Source organism: Colius striatus, chromosome 9 (genome assembly GCF_028858725.1).
Source record: "Colius striatus isolate bColStr4 chromosome 9, bColStr4.1.hap1, whole genome shotgun sequence".
In the NCBI taxonomy this organism is placed as follows: Eukaryota; Metazoa; Chordata; class Aves; order Coliiformes; family Coliidae; genus Colius; species Colius striatus.
In genome coordinates, this window is record NC_084767.1 from 4522046 (window position 1) to 4540625 (window position 18580).

At 53.6% G+C, this 18580-nt stretch overlaps 1 protein-coding gene across 2 annotated transcripts in view; it reads right to left on the bottom strand.

The window, feature by feature from the left end:
- Positions 1 to 18580, bottom strand: part of STK10 (serine/threonine kinase 10) — a 49850-nt gene that overhangs the window by 9019 nt on the left and 22251 nt on the right. For both annotated transcript variants that reach the window (XM_062002308.1, XM_062002309.1), the window contains exons 3-10: positions 11092 to 11140; positions 8991 to 9140; positions 7533 to 7605; positions 6649 to 6843; positions 5774 to 5855; positions 4698 to 4832; positions 3460 to 4002; positions 391 to 521 (exon numbers count right to left, since the gene is read on the bottom strand). In XM_062002308.1, coding sequence (XP_061858292.1) covers positions 391 to 521; positions 3460 to 4002; positions 4698 to 4832; positions 5774 to 5855; positions 6649 to 6843; positions 7533 to 7605; positions 8991 to 9140; positions 11092 to 11140 — 1358 coding nt within the window. The remainder of the gene's footprint in view (positions 1 to 390; positions 522 to 3459; positions 4003 to 4697; positions 4833 to 5773; positions 5856 to 6648; positions 6844 to 7532; positions 7606 to 8990; positions 9141 to 11091; positions 11141 to 18580) is intronic.

Sequence of the window (18580 nt, forward strand, 5' to 3'; positions counted from 1 at the left end):
AATAAAACAAATAGGAGCATCTTGAGAGGATTTCTGTGCTCATTTCCATGGAGCCAGCACAACTACAGCCCTGGAGACACATTCAGTCATCCCCAGAGGACAGTCAGCCACAGCACAAGCTTCCCTCATCACAGCCTTACTGCATCTTATCCCTGAGATGCATCTCTCATTCCCCAGCATGCAAACAGAGCTCAGCTTACATGGTACAGCAAGCCTTCTGCCAGCCAAGGAAAGGCTGAAAGAAATGATGTCCACACTAGGCAGTTGTCCTGTCCACGTGGGACCAAACCAGAAAATCATAGGTCTTGAGGTCTCTCCTGGATGTGCTTGTGGAGAGCAAACCCCAGCACCAGCTCAGTGTCCTGTCCTTCCTCCCAGAGACCCACTTGCCTGAGAAATCTCATCTCTTCATCCTTCTTCTCATCCTCACTGATGATCTTGGAGGTGGTGACGCTCACCTCTACTCCATCCACCACGAACTTGCGGGTGCGCTTCAGCGTCTTCTTGTGCAGCTGGGAATCCTGAGTTCAGCACAGGAGGGAGAGAGGGAAGGGAGAGGCCATGAAGCAACTCCCCAGCCTGTTGCATGGGGGGCTACAGCTGGAAGCTGATGAATATAAGCAAGGAAACCACACAGAGCCAAGGCCCATCATCGGACTGGGAGCTGCTGTTTGGGCCATGCAGCCCCACTACTGCAGCACAGCACAGAGGGATTTCCACCCTGCAGAAACCTGACCTGGGGGAGAGGTCATTCACCACCTGGAGACCCCTCCTCACTGTGTCCAGCTAAAGCAAAGCCTGACAGGGGGTGTAAGGACCCCCTTGAACTGCAGTGCTGAGGAACCTGCACAAGAGGAATCACAGAATCATCTTGGTTGGGAAGGACCTTTAAGATCATTAACTCCAACCACTGCCCTCACAGTGCCAAGCCCAGCACTAACCCACATCCCTCAGCACCTCATCTACATGGCTTTTAAATATCTCCAGGGATGGGAACTCCACCACCTCCCTGGGCAGCCTGGGACAGTGTTTAACAACCCCCTCAGTGCAAGAGTTCTTTCTAATCTCCAGTCTAAACCTCCCCTGGTGCCACTTGAGACCATTTTCTCTTGTCCTATCACTTATTACTTGGAAGAAGAAACTATCCCTCACCTCACCACACCTCCTCTTAGGTAGTTGTAGAAGCTTGCAAAGGGTTTTTTAAGGCTTCTGAGCCTTCTGACCTGCAGGTTATCTCCCACATCCTTGCAGATGTGAGGCTGACAAAGTCCCTGCATCAGGCTGCGACTGCAGCTGGAGCCACAGGGAAACAAGCTGTGAACTCCCAGTGACCAGGCAGGTCAGATTCCAGAAATTCAATCTTGTTACTCAAAAGAAGGAGTTCCCTCCAGAGACAGCTGTAGCTGAGAAAGTTTGCTTTACCTTTTCAAAACCCCATTCATCTCCTCCTACCCATTGCAGACCGTTCTCTCTGCCAGCTGCAGCCCTCCAAACCCACCTGGAGATTTCTTATCCCTAATCTTTCTAAAAAGGGGAAAAAAAAGGACCAGGACACTTTGCCAAAACTTCCTCTTTCTTTTTTTTTTGACTAAACTATAAGCAATTGGAAAGAGTCTGGTAATAAAAGAGTTACCTTAACTTTGCAGCTTAGCCTGTGGTTAAATGCATGTAATGGTTAATGTTTACATCTAGAAGTGGTTTAACTCTTTGCTGCTCCTTCTCTTGCTGCAACCTACCTGGCACCCTGTGCACAAAACCCAGTAGCATCAGGAACACGTGCAAGTGCAGAGCAGGGAAGTTTAACCCCATGAAGCTAAGGCTGAGCAAGAAGCCTGGGTGAGAAGGGAGCAGCACAGTCTGGTACCACTCCCCCCCATGCACTTGCAGTTCATTGTGTAAAGCAGAGGGCTTCAGCAGAGTGTCTTTCCCAGGGCTTTCCCAGCAGCATCACTCCTGGAGGACAGCTCTGCCTTACTCAGAGAGATGCCATGAAGTTTTCTCTGAGCATTACCTCTGTCTGAGGTGATTCAAACTGTGACCTAACATGAGGCTTACTCCCCATTAAACCCAAAAAACTCCTTTTCCTTTCCAGGAGACCAACTGGGGAGAGCAATTACACATGTGGCATCATAATCATCTTTGGCTGCCCTCAAGGAGACCAGGTGTCATGGGAAAGGCAGTGTGAAGGGGTAAATTGCTATGCAAGAGCATCACACTTCCCTGATTAGGGATTCATACCATACTGATTGCATGCTCCTGTGGGGGATGTTGGCTCTCACACTCCCAGTAGGAGACATTGCAGAGAATGACATTCAGGCCTGTTTCTGTGCTGGGAAGCCATCACTCATGCAGGCAACTGGATAAAGATCTCCTGCAACACATCACTCTCCCCCCATCAAGTCACACACACATTTCTTCTGAAGCTCAGCAAATACCATTCCAGTTATTTCTCTGCCTCTGAGTCACGCTGACCTGGCCAGTTCTGGCTAACAAACACTCCCAGCCTCCAGAAAGCTTCAGCAAAAGCCAAAAAGCCTGAGAGGTCTCTGCACAAGTCACTGCTGACACAAACTACACCAGATGCAGGGCAGGCTGGAAAAACTGAGAGAGGCACCAGCCCAAATAAGCTTATCCTGGGCCCAGGTGTTCTAGGAAAGAGCAGCAGAGCCATGGGCAGTGGATAAAGTTTAGGAAATGGCATTTTGGGTTTCATACTCATCCTTGCTCTGACTGCAAAAGTCAGGCAAGTGGCATGGTTACCTCATACCTCCCAGGCACACAAAACAGGTACAAAACATCAGACTGCCACTAGATTTCAGTGGCCTGGGAGAGCTGAGGACACATGTACCTGCAGCATCTCCACCAAGGGCTTCTCCTTCACTTAAGGACATGTCACACGCCTATGGCACAGCTTAACCCACCCTGAGCCCAGCTGGGACAGATGGACCATTAACAGGGAAAACAAACCATTGAGGCTTTGCCTAGAGATGGGCTTCCTCCTTCCTTTCTGGGTCTGTGTTTATTTGCACAGCTCCAAGCCTGGACACTCAAACACTGCAAGTGCTGCAGTCAGACTTTCATGCTGTCTCACCAAATAGCACTGAGATGGCACCTAGGGGGTCTTTAGCACCATGCCAAAGCAAGATTCCCAGACCCTCTGCCTTCATCCAGCCTCCCTCCTCTCCTGCCTTACCCCCTCCCCACCTTTGAGTACAGGAGGAGGAAGTGAGCTGCCCTGACCTGTCCTGTGCCCAAAGGTCAGCCTCATCTACAGTACAGCAGGCTGCTTTCTCAGAGAGGAGTTTAAGGGGCTCTGGCTGAAGGGTGCACGTGCCCAGCCTCCCAAGGAAAAGATCTGCATTTCAGGCACTTGGCTAAAAGGAGAAAACACACCCCAGTAGTTTTTTCACAGGGCTTTGATGCCCTTTCTTCTCCACACCCTCTGCCCATCACTCTCACCTTCAGAGAGATGGAGCCACTCTCTCTGTTGAGGGACAGGTCAGCAGACAGGGAGATGGTGAGGTCCATGCTTTCAGAGGCTGAAGTGCTGCCAGAATCTGAATCCCTTTTGGACCTGCAGCTGGGGAAGGGAGCTGAGGGATCCAAGCTCCCATTGGCAAGCTTCTCCTCCATGAAGCTCTCCAGGTGGCTGCTCTCTGGCTGCTCCCCGATGCTTTTCCGCTCCTTGCTGCCTGGTCCATGCTGCTTCTCCTCCTCCACTTCCTTACCCAGCTGTCCAGGCTGGGAGATGATGTCTGGCTTGCCCTGGGCAGCCGAGGTGGCAGAGCTGGCAGGGTGTTTTGCGGAGTGGTTGTTCTCCAGTTTGTCATTGTCACTGCTTATCCCTTCATCTGAGACTTTATTGCTCTGTCCACCTGTGGTCTCGTTGCCAGTCCCTACAGACCCATTTACTGTCTTGGGCAAGGAAGAGTCCAGAGGCTTCTCCCCATCAAAACTCATCTGACTCGCCTCAGAGGGGTCCCGCTTGTGCTTACCAGGGGGCTGCAAAGACAGCAAAAGGAAGGTGGGGGGTTATGGATCATTTTTAACACCAGAGCTTCAAGTCCCCAGAGGAAAACTAACCACAGCTAAAGAGTTATTGGAAGGAAATCTTCCCTTTTAGGACATCCACCCTGGGACACTTCTGTCTTTCCCGATTTGTGGTCCCAAGGACATTGGCTGGAAGGAAAACAGCACAGTGGGGAAGATCCAGAACATGCCAGTTCTTAAAGGGCAGTCTAGAAGTTTGCATATCAAACACTGTCCTTTGCCACATATCAGGGAGGTTGAGGCACATTCTCCAGCAAAGCTGCCCAGGAAGGCTTGAGATGTCCCCTTCAACGAGCCCAGCTCAGGGGCAGATCTGCCCAGCTCCCTTCCTCAGGCTGCTGGTGCTGCTCCAGCCTCTCCAGCCTCTACCAGGGCCTACTTTTTCTCCTTTTTCTGAACACTTTGTGCAAACCCCTCCTGTGAGTGAGCAGCTGGGCCACCCACAAACATCACTGTTTCTCCATGTCCTCAGCAGCCACCAAAAAATACCCATTCCCTGGCTAAGCAACCACTTCCCCCTCCACCTACAACAGGTGCCCACAACAGCTCTGAATCAGCTTTTTGGAGAACTAGAAACATTTCTGGGCTCTTTTCCCCATCTCAGCCACAGTGGTAAACTTGCCAGCACGGGGCTTGGGGTTGCTCACCGAGGCAGACTCTGACGAGTCATCTTCTTCTGCTTCATCCCGACTGTCCTCGATCTCCTCCATCACCTCGGCCTTGGCCTCAGCCACCAGCTCACGCAGGGCCCGGTTGCTGGTCACCTTGCTGACAAAGGGATGCTGAAAAGCCAAGCACAAAGTACATGCATGAGGTGGCCAGAAAATGGACCTCGTGGGCCAAGTGGGAAAGACCACTTCTTGCTTTAAACCAACTGCAAAGATTTAAGGATGTGGTTCTTAGTGTTAACTCCCCAGATGAATGTGTGCTGTATGTATGAGGGAGAAGAGAGGAGATGCTGAGGTTAAGCTCTACACAGATGCTCCAAGCATGGTGCTCTGCAAAGCTGCTTTCTGTCAACATCCCCCACAAATCAGCACCAGCTGCATTTCAACAAGAGGCTCTGGCTGCAGAGATGCTGTTCCCCCTTCCACCATGGCTGAGCTCCAGGGTGCAGGTCAGAGCCTGCAGAGTGTCACCCAGAACAGGGCAAGAGCCAGCATGGAGCATCCCTGCTGCAAACATAGCGGTGGGGGAGGTTTCAGTGCACATAGAAGGATGTTTGTGTGGAGCTTCAGAAAAGGCTGGAGAGTCCCTTGGGTTTGCAGAGATGACTGCATGCTTCCCCTGGCTGGCTCCAGAGCAGGATGGGCAGCGTGCAGCCAGCGTGCCACTGCCAGCAGGGAAAAGCACCTTCCAAGGTTTTTGCTATTATTATGGAAGGTGATAAGAGGAAAGGAAAGGAGATGAGTTTAAATAACCAGGTATAATCCAAACTGGCTGCCATGAGGGTATTTTTAGGCAATGGGAGCCATTTCTATTCCAGCTGGTGTCCACAGAGGCTCAGCAGTTCCTCCAAAGGGAAAAACATTGCAGCCACTAAAATGCTTAAAGAAGGACCAACAAAGTGCCATGAACTTTCCAAACAAGATAAAAATCATCTCTAACCAGTCTAAGGCCCTTTACTGGGGCTTTTTTCCCCTCATCTTCCATAAGGGAATGAGGCTGTAGAGACAGAGGTGGCTCAGACACACACAGACCCAGCCCAGGGACTGCTCCCTACCTCCAGCAGCTGGGCAGCACTGGGACGGGTCTCTGGGTTCTTGTCCAGCGCCGTCTTCAGAAAGTCTCTGAACTCTGGAGACCTTAAAACACAGGTTGTTGGTGAGAAACTCAGAAGAGGGAAAGGCCTTGAACATTGCAGAGGCCTGCTTGATCCCTCTGCAAAGTTGTGTCTCAGTTTGCAGCTGGACATAATCCCTGCTTCACTGCCAGCATGGGAAACCCTGAGCTCAGTCATTCTGACTATTTGTAAGAGAATCAGCAATGTGGCCAAGGGAAGGGCTAGGTTTTGCCTTACCTGTGATGGCAACAGGCTGAGTGCCAGCCACTGTGCCTCAGGGCTGAGGTGCAGAGACAGGAGAGGACACCAGCAGTCACTTTCCAAAGGGAGCCCACAAATAGAGCTGCTTGTGGACAAAGGACACTCCAAGACCCATCCCCACAGCCACAGTGTGAAAGGATGGCTGTGAAGGAGCAGGAATCCCATAGGAGGGCACCCTCAGCCTGCACAGCACAGCTCTGAGATACAGAGCATGGCCCTGATTCAGTTCTGGCTGCTGCTTCTCCAGGTTTAGAGGAAAATCTGCCTTTCATAGAAAGCCAAGATGTTTTGAAAGCGGCTGGGGGATGATCCTCACTTCAGTAAGGCTGGGCAGAAGCTCTCCCCACGCTGCCTGCACATCCTCAATGCTGAGCAGTCTGCCCTCAGCCAGCACTGCTCTCAGGGCCCCTAGCACACAGCTGGACCTACAATACAGCTAGAATCTTACCCTGGGTTCTCAAATCAAACCATACTGCTAGAAAAGACTATTTTTTCCTCTCTTGAAATACCATGTAAGCTGGGAAACACATATTCTGCTGCCCAGGGCTCCTCACCATTTGGAAGGGCAGTTGAGCGTGGGGGGGTCGGACTTGGCAATCTTCAGCAGGACTCTCATGGGGTTGAGCTCGTGATGAGGGGGCTCAATTTGAGCCATTTCAATCAGTGTGATTCCCAGGGACCAGATGTCAGCCTTGTAGTCATATGGAGTGTCCTTCATGGTCTCGCACATCACCACCTCCGGGGCCATCCTGCAAGGAGCAGAGATGGGGAGGAATGACACCACTGCCACACAACATGAGCTTAAATCATCCACAGCACTGCACAAAACTCGGCCTCTCCTCCTAATTCTGTGTTTCAGAAGCAGCAGCATCTTTGCTGAGGGGTCCAACCCCCTCCCTCTTCCGCAGAGCAGCCGAGACAGCCCACAGAAACCCCCAGGCCGTTGACATCTGGCGCGGATGTTGCCGCAGACAATAAATTAATCCTTGCTGATTCCGTTCCCTCAGCGAGGAGGGTGATTTAAGAGATTGCATTTCTGGACTGAGGAGTCGTTCCCATGTGCTTGGAGCTGCTTCAAAGCCCACTCCACCCCCCTTAAAGGCTGGGGGGAGTGGGGAGCACATGCACGCAAGCACACGTCCCCTGCTCCTCCAAGCCTGGGGCACGGTGGCCTCTTGCTCAGCTCAGGGCATCGTGACATCAGGCAGTGCTCCTGCAGCAGCAGGGCTGCTCACAGCTCCCTTCAGGCAAGGGAAACCCTTGCACATGTGGACACCAGCCAAGATTCCTTGGTAAAACCCTCCCACCCATGCTTGGTTAAGCACCATGGTCCAACACGTCCCAAAAGCCATCAAGCTCCCCGTTTCTGAGCAAGCCTGATTTCTCACAAGTTCTTCTCCTCCTGAGCATGGGATTTCTTAGCAAGCAGGTCACTCACCAGTAAGGGGTCCCAATGAAGGAGTCTCGCTTCTGTAAGGTTTTCATGTTTTTGGCAGACACTCCAAAGTCAGCTGCAAAGAGCAGTAACGTTAGATGCCAGAGGAAGACTGAAAGACCCTTCTGAATTAGCACACTTGGCTGAAACGCAGATTTAAAAGCAGACACACATTTAAGGCATGAACGTGACACAACGAGCTGCTTTCTCTGAAGTGAGCATCAGAAATGAATTTGCTTCTGGGTATATAACCAGGGAAGACCTTCCCCTCCCATGGACTATAAGACAGGGGGCCTATCAAGCCGTCCCTACCATAACCCAAACCTACACATCTAGAGGGAAGGCAAGGTCTTTTCCACAAACAAACAAAAGCAGCTCCATGGTAGATTACTTTCAGGACTGCTGTTTCATAGTAAAAAGCCTCATTTTGCACTAGAGAAGCTGCAGTGCTGTTACATTCTTTCCCTCCCCTTCAGCCTCAGGCACAGCAGCCATTGCATGGTGCTTTCACCTGATTTTCTCCCTTCTGCAGGAGCTGCTGAAGCAAATCCAACCCAAATCAAATTAGCAAGGCTTGTGGAGGGTGCTGAGCCCACTGCAGGTCAGTTTGATCTCCAAGATGGCCCCGATGATGAGGGGCTGTTACCCACCTGCACCCTGGGCTCAGGGTCTCCCTGCCTGCATGTTGCCCTTGGCCCAAGCCAGGAGAGTGGTTTTATACTGGAGCACAGCCCATGGTCACAGGAAGGTTTCTGTTTTCCCAGGCTGGTTGGTCTTCATCAGCACCCAGACACACATCTCAAGAACACCCCACAGCTGCTGGCACCCCTCATCAGAGTCCAGAAGAAGATCTGCACCTTCCTGACCAGTCCTTACAGACAAAGCTATCCTCTCATCCTCCCAGCAGGTAGCTGGATGCCAATTTAACTCAAGCCCATAGCGAGGTGGCAAAGCAGCCCTTGGCAAAACCCAGGCTGTCACCACCAGACCTGCTCTAGAGAGGAGATGAATTCTTCCAGCTCCCAGCCCTGCCAACTGGCACCCTGCACAGGATGCTCAGCAGGCCAAAAAGCATAAAAATGGAGTTAAAAGAGGGATTAAACAAAGTCATGAAAGGAAAGTCCATCAAGGGCCTGAGCCTTGGGGAGTCCTGGTGCCCTGGCTGGGGGCTAAGCCCAGCACACAGCTCAGTGGCAGCCTCACTAAGTTCTCTCCCACCTTCTCCTGTCTGAGCTCATCAGCAAGCAAAGTAAATGCTGTCCCAGAGGCAGAAGGCACAGAGCATCCCTCAGCTCCCCACTAGGCTCAGGCAGAGCCAGACACCACAGCCCAGCTCCCAGCAGCACACGGCTGTCATCAGGGCAGCACTAACAGTCCCCAGCAGCACCACCACCCACGGACACTCTCCCAGTGAACTGGGCCAAGCCAGTGCCTGCCACCCTCCTGTGCCAGGCAGCTCACCAAGCTTGATGTCCCCATCCTGAGTGAGGAGCACGTTGCCTGCCTTCAGGTCACGGTGGATGATCTTTTTGCTGTGGAGGTAGCGGAGAGCTTCCAACATCTGGCGGCAGATCACCTGGATCTGAGGTTCGGTCAGGCCCCGGTCCAGCTCTGCAGGGAGGCAGAGAGTGGTTACATGGGACAGGGATGGAAGAGATGCTCCACCTGAGCAGCAGGAAGGCACAGGCTACCCAGCAGATCGGTTAAAAACCACTGTCCATGTGTCAAAGGAGCAGGAGACCAATGCCAATCAGCTCGTTAAGGTCATTTATTCCCTAAGCCAGCACTCTCAGCACAGTCCCCGCCTGCTTGGAGCTCCTGGGTTATCTCTCTCTCCCAGGAACATGAAGTGTCTGGCCCAGGGACAGTGGAGGAGGAGGGGGAGCCAGGTACACCTGTGACAGGGGTCTGAACAGCAAGTTCCCTGCTGATTTGGAAGACAAGCTGGGTCTCAGCCAGCGTGGGGGTGATGCTGCAGAGAGGAGGGAGCTGAACCTGGCTGCAGGAAGCTGCAGGGTTGAACACAGGCATGAACACTCAGCAGCTCCATATGTGGCTGTGCTCTCATCCCCCAGGACACAGACATGCAGTGTATGCCCTGTATATGTCTCATGAGGGACACCACTTCCCAAAGCAACAAGGAATAAAATGCTCCCACCAGTGTTGTCCCTACACACTGCTCTGAGCTGGTTTTTCAGGTAGCACCAGGTACCAGCACACCAGTTCATACCCTGCTGTCTATTCCTAGTTCTGAAGCCTGCAGAGACATGCAACCACTGGTGTGGTCTCCCTGCTGAGCTCTGCTCAGCCACCTTCACCATCTCAGACCACTTTCCAAGGCGACAGCTCTGCACAGAATCACAGGATCTTAAGGATTGGAAGTGACCTCAAAAGATCATCTAGTCCAACCTCCCTGCCAGAGCTGGACCACCTACAGTAGGTCATCAAACTTCCAGATGGAGAGCATTGTCCCAGCTTCCCCCTCTCCTTCTCAAGGCCTTTGCAGTGCAGATCCCTCCTCCAGCAGAGCAGATCAAGCCTTAGACAGCCCCAGCTGCCCAAACTGCACAGCCAGGGTGAGGGCTGGAGCCCAACAACTGGGACAGATGCTGGTTCAGAGCAAGGATCTTAACCACAGGCTGGAGGATGCTGGGTCAGCCACTTTGTTCCTCCTCTTCCTCCCCAAGATCTTCCTTGCTCTGGGAGGAAGCTGATGATTTGCACTCTCCCTGGAGCATGTGGCTAAAGTGAGGTGCAACAGACCAGAGATTTTGTGGACAAATCATGTCCAAGGCAAAAATCCAAGATGACAAACTTTGGTCCATACTTCTCCTGGAAGTTAAAAAAAACCCCAAAAGCCCCTGGGGAGACACAGCTCTGTCCCAGAGGCTTTGGGTGAGGGGACATCAGAGTGCCACATTTGCTGTGCAGAGGGGATATCACCCCACCAGAGTCCATCCAGCCCTTGCACAGGGGAGCTGTGGCACCAGCCAGGGCCGTTTTGGGGAACACCCACACACTCCCAGTCTGAGCAGCTCAATGTGGAAGGGAGGAGTTAAAAATGGGAAGATTCCTGGAACTACTGCAAACTGCAGTTTATCCAGCCCCTCTGCTGCCTCACCAGATGACTGATACCATCCGGAGCAGTCAGCAAGAAGATGCTGGGAGATTCATCACGACAGGCACCCAGATTAAACATCTCAGCCCTTGTTGCCCTTCTGGGGAAGCTGTGGGAACAGGATTCCAAGCACTGTGTGCCTCCAGCAGATAAATATTTAAAGCCATCTTTCCCCTCCAGGCTCACTCCCTTCTCCCCAAGCCTTGTGATCTGCTGATCCCAGCAGCATTTAAATCACAAAAGCGCATCAAAGTAGCTCAAGAGAGCCCCAGGGTTGCCACACCTTCTACTCATGGGAGAGAAACGGTAGCTGGAGAACCTGGGGCACCCACGTCTGCCATCTGTCCAAAAGTTGCCCCTGAAAGCGTGCCAGAAGGCTGGAAATGCCTTGTGGGCATCACCCCAAGGCCAGAGAAGGAGGCTGGCACCAGGGGCTGCACTCACCCAGCATGGTGGCATCCACCGCCCCGCCTGGGCAGAACTCAATCATGATCTGGGGAAACAAAGAGAGAGGAATTAGAAGGCAGGTCCCACATCTCACTGGGCAAAGCTCAGCGGTGCAGACAGGGAGACAGAAGCGTTGGGGTTTGCTTCCCCTCGTGGCAAAGCTCCCCTTTGCTCTTCAGGGATGCAGACGCTTCAGTGCTCCCCAGGACACATCCCCTCGCAGCAACATCACTCGAGCCCTGGGGCCAGATCCTGCCCAGCACCTCCAGCAGCCCTCAGAGGGACCCTTCCCCACGGCTGGGGCAGCCCAGCAGCCCTGCCTGGCCCCGTACCTGGATGCCCACCCCGAGCAGACACCTTCAGCTCCGCTTGCTCTCTGTTTACATCTCTCCCCATCTCATTCTGGAGCCGGGGCAGCTCCAGAGCAGCCTTGCCAGTAGGATGAGATAGCTGTCATAGCTGGGAGCTGACGTGGCTGGGAGAAGTTGTCTTTGGCAGGATTTTCTTTGGCAAACAAGAGATGGGGAGAGCTGTTGGGTCTAATGCCTTTTTTTTCCTGCTTTCTTTTTTTGTGTGTGTTGCCCCCATTGCTCGGTAGTTCGTTGCTCTCCTGATTTGGAGCAATCTGAGGGGAAACTAGGTCAGTAAAGAGGCTGAGCACATTCACCAGATTGATGCTGTTTCTCTCCCAGGGATGTGCAGAGTGCTGCTGGTCCCCCCCAGCTGCCTGGCCTGGTCCCACAGGGTGGGCAGCACCCGCTGTGTGGGACCTTCCCTGGCACACTGGGGCTGTGGGTCCTGTTCCCCCTCACTGAGCTGCAAGCTCAGTTCCCAGGGCAGGGCTGGGTGCCAGCCCTCACTCCCCACTCCCCTTCAGGGCAGACAAGGCTGCTCAGATAACCAGATTAAAGTAGCAGCCAGGGGTTAGGAGGCAGAAGAGATGCTTCACCTCCCCAACAAGCTCTTCTCCTTGTCGAGGTGACGCAGGGCAACATACCGGAGAGGTGAAATGCCAGAGTTTATTTTGAGGACAACAACTGAACAAACCCAAGGCAGTGTTTACCAGTGCAGCTCTCAGCCCCTCAAGTGGAGGTCGTGTTACTCAACACAGCTCTAAGCACTAGACCAGGAGCAGAGGGGAGAAGGTTCAAGCTCCCTCTTTCCCATGGTCTAATCCTGCAGCTCCAGCCCAGACACATCCCACTGTTTTGTCTCACAGTTCCTACAGGTGGGCAAGGGAAATGCTCTTATTGACCTGGACTGTGGTGGAACTGCATTGTTCTGGAGAAGGGGGAGTGGAATCGGGTGCTGGGATGCAGCAAACCTTGAACTGCTCTGCAAGAGTCAGCCCAGCCCCAAGAGTCAGCGAATGCTGAGAGAAGAAACCCAGGCGGGTTGGGCAGCAGGACACAGGCACCATCGGGAAAAGCAGAGAAGAATAACCAGAGGCCAGGGCTGGGGATGCATTTGAGGCAGGCAGATGGAGAGAAGCAATTGGGAAGACATTGGAACCACTGACAAAGCAGGTGAACAAATCTGCCCTGACATGGAGCTCGGCAGGAGCCTGGCAGGGAGGGAGCCCGTGGGCCAGCAGAGCCCTGGCACAAACGGGCCATGTCAACGTGTTCTTTCTTGCTGGAATTTATACCTCGAACCAGACCATCAGCAGCTTCATTAGCAAATGGAAAGGCAAAAACTGCCTCCTGCCATGCTCTCCCCAGGCACAGAGATCCCCACCAGATCCCTGTGCCCCATCACCACCCCAACACAGCTCTAGGAGCCTCATTTCAAGCAGAGCAGACTAATACCACCAGTGGACACCAGCCCTTTCTGGGCTCCTCAGAAGTAAACCTCAGACAAGCTCAATACCAACCTGCCAAGTGGGAGGATGAGAGCTTCCCCTCACCCTGGGAGGCTGTGGGATACAGGGGCTCTGCTGGCACAGCCAGCCTGCTGACAGTACCTCTGCAGTGATGCCACCATCCCACCCTTGGGACCTGCCCTCTGCCAGGCCATCCAACATGCCACTAGCCCAGACTAGGCAGGAGTGACAACTGCTGCCTGTGTTACCCCAGCCCACAGCATGGGGTTTGCAGAAAGACACGTAAACCTGACTATCACAGCCTTGCTCTGCCAGAAAACCTGCCCCCACAAATGATCCTGTCTCATCACTGAATCACACTCCAAGGCTCCCTCACCTCGCATAAGATGCCTCAGGAACTCACCTGCCCGTAGAGGATGGTCTCTGGGTTCAAGCACCAGCCTCCTTCACTTTCAATGAGTGGAGAGGTCTGCTGAGAGGCTTGTCAGTGCAACCAGGCTCAGCTCTTGAACTTAAACAGTCCCAAAACTTCAAGCAACCGAGACTAAATCAGCTTCTAACACAGTTTTTGCCAACCTAGTGACTCGGAGGTTTTCACTTTACAGCTTCTGCCTCTTTGTGTCCCAACTGATGTCCCCTGGCATCTCACACAGCTCCTCTTACACAGCCTCCAGACTGAGAAATGGGGTTGCAGGTTTGAGGGGTGAGACACAGAGGAGCAGCCAGTTGGGTGACAGCCACAACCACCCTGGTCAGCAGAACCCCCAGGAGCCTAGGGTGATCCCCCCAGGGCAGATATGCTGAGCTGTCCTAGCAGGGTCACTGCTGGCACAGCCAAAATGTGCTCTGGTCAGACACAGTGAGCTTTTACATGGGGAGGGGCCAAGTGCAACACAGCTTACTCTGGATCTCACAAAGCTTCATTTGGGTTTGCAGCCCAGCACTGTGACAACTAAGGCACTCAGTCCACCTGAAGCAGCACAATGGTGTGTGTCCCTGCAGGCCCTGCAAGCCAGGCACTGGGAATACAGCAAACAGGGGAAACTTCAAAATACACATTTTCAAGAAGGGCAGAGGTACCAAAGAATAATTACAGGTGTGGCCAGTTTGTCTGAACACCCAGAAACCTAAGGGGCTTGTTTCAGCCCAGAAAACCTGATTTAAACAAATGCAGCTGGCAATCCCATAGCTCACACACCACACACGCTTCCTCCCAGGAGCAGGGCCAGCCTGGAAAACACTTTACCAGCAAAGCAGGTAGGAAGGCAAGGCCAGCAGCAGCAGCACACAGCTGGCTCTGGGGGATGCAGGAAGCTCCCAGAGAGCAGAGGCTGTGCAGGGACCCTCCCCAGAGCCACACTGGGCAGTGGGACAGTCAATGGTGGCTGACCCCATGGGATGGGCAGCCTGCAGCTCCAGGCATGGTGAGCAGTGAGTTGGGAGGATCCTAGAAGAGAGCTGTTGGCAAAAGCCTGTGCATCCATGCAGCTAGAAGGCTGGTGATTTACACAAGGGCTGCAAAGAGCGTAGCTCTTTGCTCAGGACTGTTTCCATGTGCTTTGGTACGTGGGCTGACTCCTCCTTTACTGGGCTGCCCCCAGGACACAGTTGGAGCTGTTATCTGCTCAAGTGGCAGTGGCAGTCCTGCATTTCAGCTGTCTTCAGCCACCCCCAGCACCCCCCTGTGACCTGCACGACCTGGGACTCAGCAGTGCAGAACAGAGGTGTCACACACCCAGTCCCCAGAAAGCTCTTGCAGTCTTGTGGACCAGAGATACGAGACCCATGGGGGGTCTCTGCCCCAATGCTGCCATCCTGAAAACAGCTCCTTCACGGTAGTTAGAGCTGGGGGAGCACCCACACTCCCTCCTCTGTCTGGGCAAAGGTGGGTCTGACCCCCACTGCAGGGTCTGCAGGGAGCAGCCTGGAACGAGGCTGGAGCAAACATCCTGTTTATAATGATTTCCTCCACACAAGCAGTCCAGGGACTTCCTCACCACAGGCTGCCCAGCCCCATTCTGTGCTGGGCTGAAAGGGGAGGGGGACAGGCAGTACTAAGGGCAGCTCTCCCCTCCTGCTGCCACCTCCAAGCTGCTAATGCACCCACCAGCATTTTCATTTTCAGCCCATGGGCAGCTGCAACTGCCTCACAGGCACATGCAAAAATCACCACTGGCTCCCATCACTGAGCCATCTATCTGAGGAACACAAGGGAATGAGGGCTGCCTTCCAGAACAGCCCCAGTTCCCTCACCACAGCCAACACACTGGGCTCATTTGCAGCTCGACAGGGATGCACAAGCTGCACGCACAGGAACACATTTGGGCAGGTGGTTTATAGACAGAGAAAAGAACTTGCTTTCCCTACCTTGCCAAACCTTTGTGCCACAGTCTGAAAACTCCTACTTAAAAAGAAAGAAAACACAGGTCCTTTTCTCCTACACCTTCAGGGAAAGAACACAAATGAAGAGGTCTGCATGCAGAAGCCACATGTTCTTTTCAAGATACTTTTGCATGGGCAAAATTAAATAAGAAAGCAAAAGTCCACTCAAGTTAAAGAGTTTTGCTGCTGACCTTGATTTTTTCCTGTGGCTCATCCTAATCCTGCCTGGAGGCACAGCAGGACCTGGAAGCATTTTGTACGTAGCCCGAGTGGGACATGCAGAGGAGGCTGCTCAAATATTAACTGGCTGCCCAGGAGGAAAGGAAGGAAGCAGGGTCCAAGTGAGCTTAGGGTTGCCCAGGAGAATAAATACACAGACATATCTATGAAACAGCTATGGCTTAAATTAAGTGAACTTGAACACACAGGTGTTCAAGTTGCACCCGAGCAAGGGGGCACCACACGTTATGAAAAGGCATTACGTGACCTTGCAGCTCAAGGCAGCTGATCTGACACTGTGCCAGGAGAATCCCTCCAGCACCTTACACCAGGTAAGGGCTGGAGGAATCCAGAACACAAACCTGGTGTGGATTTGAGCTCAGTACAAGTTCTGGGGCTGACAAAGCAGGAGCAGCATCTCCTGCCCTGGTACCAAAGTCCTCCAAGGGTAAGATCTGCTCGCTCCTCCCAGCCAGGGCTGGTCCTGCCTCCTGGGTGTGTTAGAACTCCCAGAACTTTCTATACCATTGAAATAAAACAAAAGGAATAATAATCAAAACACCTTATCTCAAAAAAGTATTTTTACCAGCCAGTCCACAGTCACCAAGGGTGGAACAGCTGATGGCCCTGAACTGAGCCTTGCAATTGAAGCCCAATCAAGAGGAGAGGACACACCCTCAGCCCAGCTCTTACTCATGCCATTGGCATGTCAGAGGGCAGAGGCCCATGGACTGCAGCAGCACTGCAGAAATGCCTCTTCCACTCAGGAAAAAAAACCCAGCCATCAGCTGGGAAAGATGTTGATGGCTCATCTTGGTGGTGGTGGCCCCAGGCACTTCCCCTGGCTGTGCAGGGAGGCCACCAGGTCACCTCAGGAGGGCAGAGCCCTTGGCACTGCCCAAGGCACTGGAGGTCCTGGGTGCCTGTAGGCTTTTCTTGTGACTCTGCTGCTTTTGCAGTTGCCTGTTGAATGGCCCAATTGCTTTGGACTCAGTGGTGCTCCAGAGCACTCAGGCCAATGTTACATAGGTGCAGGCCATGCTAAGCATTGTCACCACCCAGCCACCTCCCTTCCCACTGAGCCCTGACCCCAGCACCAGCGGGCACAAGAGGTGGCCAGCATCCCCAGATCCAACCAGTCTGGCCCAGTAACTGCTTCCAAACTGAAGTACTTCAGCAATTTCCTCTCCTAACCTGCAGCAGTGGGTTTTATCTTGTTGGTTTAGGCAGCTGCCTGTGGCTGGGGAGAAGGGAACCCGCAGCATCCTGCTGCCACAGCAGCCTCCACCGCCCACGCACAGCCTCGTGCCTCTGCCACGTTTGTGGGGCAGCTTACAGGCAGCCTTGTCATCCACAGTGGAAAGTACCCCCTGGCACAGCCACCAGCTCTCCTGCCTTGCACTGGCACAGAGGGACTGGGGGGAGAGGAAAAGTAAATGTGGGAAGGTCAGTTGTTTTCTCTTTATAGGCTGAGCTGGTGAAGGAGAATGCTCTCCAGGTTACCTCCTTGCTGAGAGGGCAGAAGGTTCCTGGGGTGGGAGGTGTTGCTGTTGGCAGGGATCACATCCAACTCTGTGTTCTCCAAGTTGGAGCAGAGCATGGAGAAGGAGCAGGGTGTGCCACAGACACAGGTGAGCTGCCTCAGCCACGCTCACCATCAGAGCTTTTGGCCCTTCCCTATGCACCTCCTGCCATTGCAAGGGGAGGGCACAGGAGGAAGGCAGCAGGTCCCTGGGCTGACACCATGCACAGACCTGGGAAGGAGAGGTAGGAGGAAGGAGCCAGGGGCTCCTATACCTGTACTGCAGCAGGGAGTGGGGCTTTCCTGGCATCGCCACCAGCTTACTGGAAAAGCAGAGGAAACGCTGCAAACGGCAACCACTCCTGAGATTCAGGGTCAGCACAACAGGGTGGGGACAGAAACCCTTCACATGCAGCAAAAATGCAACAAAGAGAGAAAAACAACAACAAAAAAAAACCCCAAACAGAAAGAACAAGTTGGTGGCACTGGCTGCCTCCAAGCTGTCCTGGTGCAGTGAAAGGAGATGCTGCACCCAGGGTGCATGGGGAGTACAGTGCAGGACAGGTAACAGGGACTTCCACCTGTGATACCCCAACACCCTGAGTGCTGCACCAGCATCCTTGTCAGCTCCTCCCCTACAGCCACTGCAGTCCCCCTGCATGCTGGGCTGATCTGCTGAGTCAGCAATGCTGACAGCAAAGCCCACCCTCCTTCCCAGTGCATCCAGGCAACAGACACCACTTCCAAAGCCACCCCACACAGGAGGCACCAGCATCCTCAGCACAGGCGAGTGTGAGGATTCTGCTTGTGCTGGGCTGCTGGAGGGAAGAGGGGAAGAGAAACCCCCTTACAGTGAATTTTACAGGGCACAAAAGCAGGGCTTGCTTTTCTGTAAGGGGGTTGCCCAGAGGGGGAAGTCTGGATCCTCCTCCCACTGCCACCAAGGCGGCAGCACCTCGAGTTGACAACCGCAAGGCTTGTACCACCGCCTGTATTTCAACAGACAGCGTTGAGTAACAACAGCCTCAGCAGCTGCAGAGCCCTTCCCCTCTCCCCACTGTTCCCCCTCCCACAGAGCCCCCAGCCCCTGGGGCAGCTCGTGTCCTGCCCGAGCCGTGGCCATCGAGGGCAAAGCCTTTGGCCACAAACCCATTGCTGGCCTTCCGCCTTCAGAAAGGGAGTTGTGGCAGCCTTGGGAACATCGGCCTCACATCCACCACCCCAACACACCCCAAACACGTCCTGGCTTCAGGCAAGGGCAGTGTCCCTTCAGCAGCCTGAGCCCAGGACAGGGCTGGGGTTCTCACAGGCCCCTCACACAGCCCACACCAGCACCACGGCCCCATAGCACAGGATGACTCCTCTGGCAGCACAGGCGGTGAGGGGAAGGCAGGAAACAGCCTCGACCTCCCTGCGATGAGGTACAGAGGAGTCACAGCAAGGCAGATCTCTCCTCCCTGGGATGTGGTACAGAGGAGTCACAGCAAGGCAGGTCTCTCCTCCCTGGGATGAGGTACAGAGGAGTCACAGCAAGGCAGGTC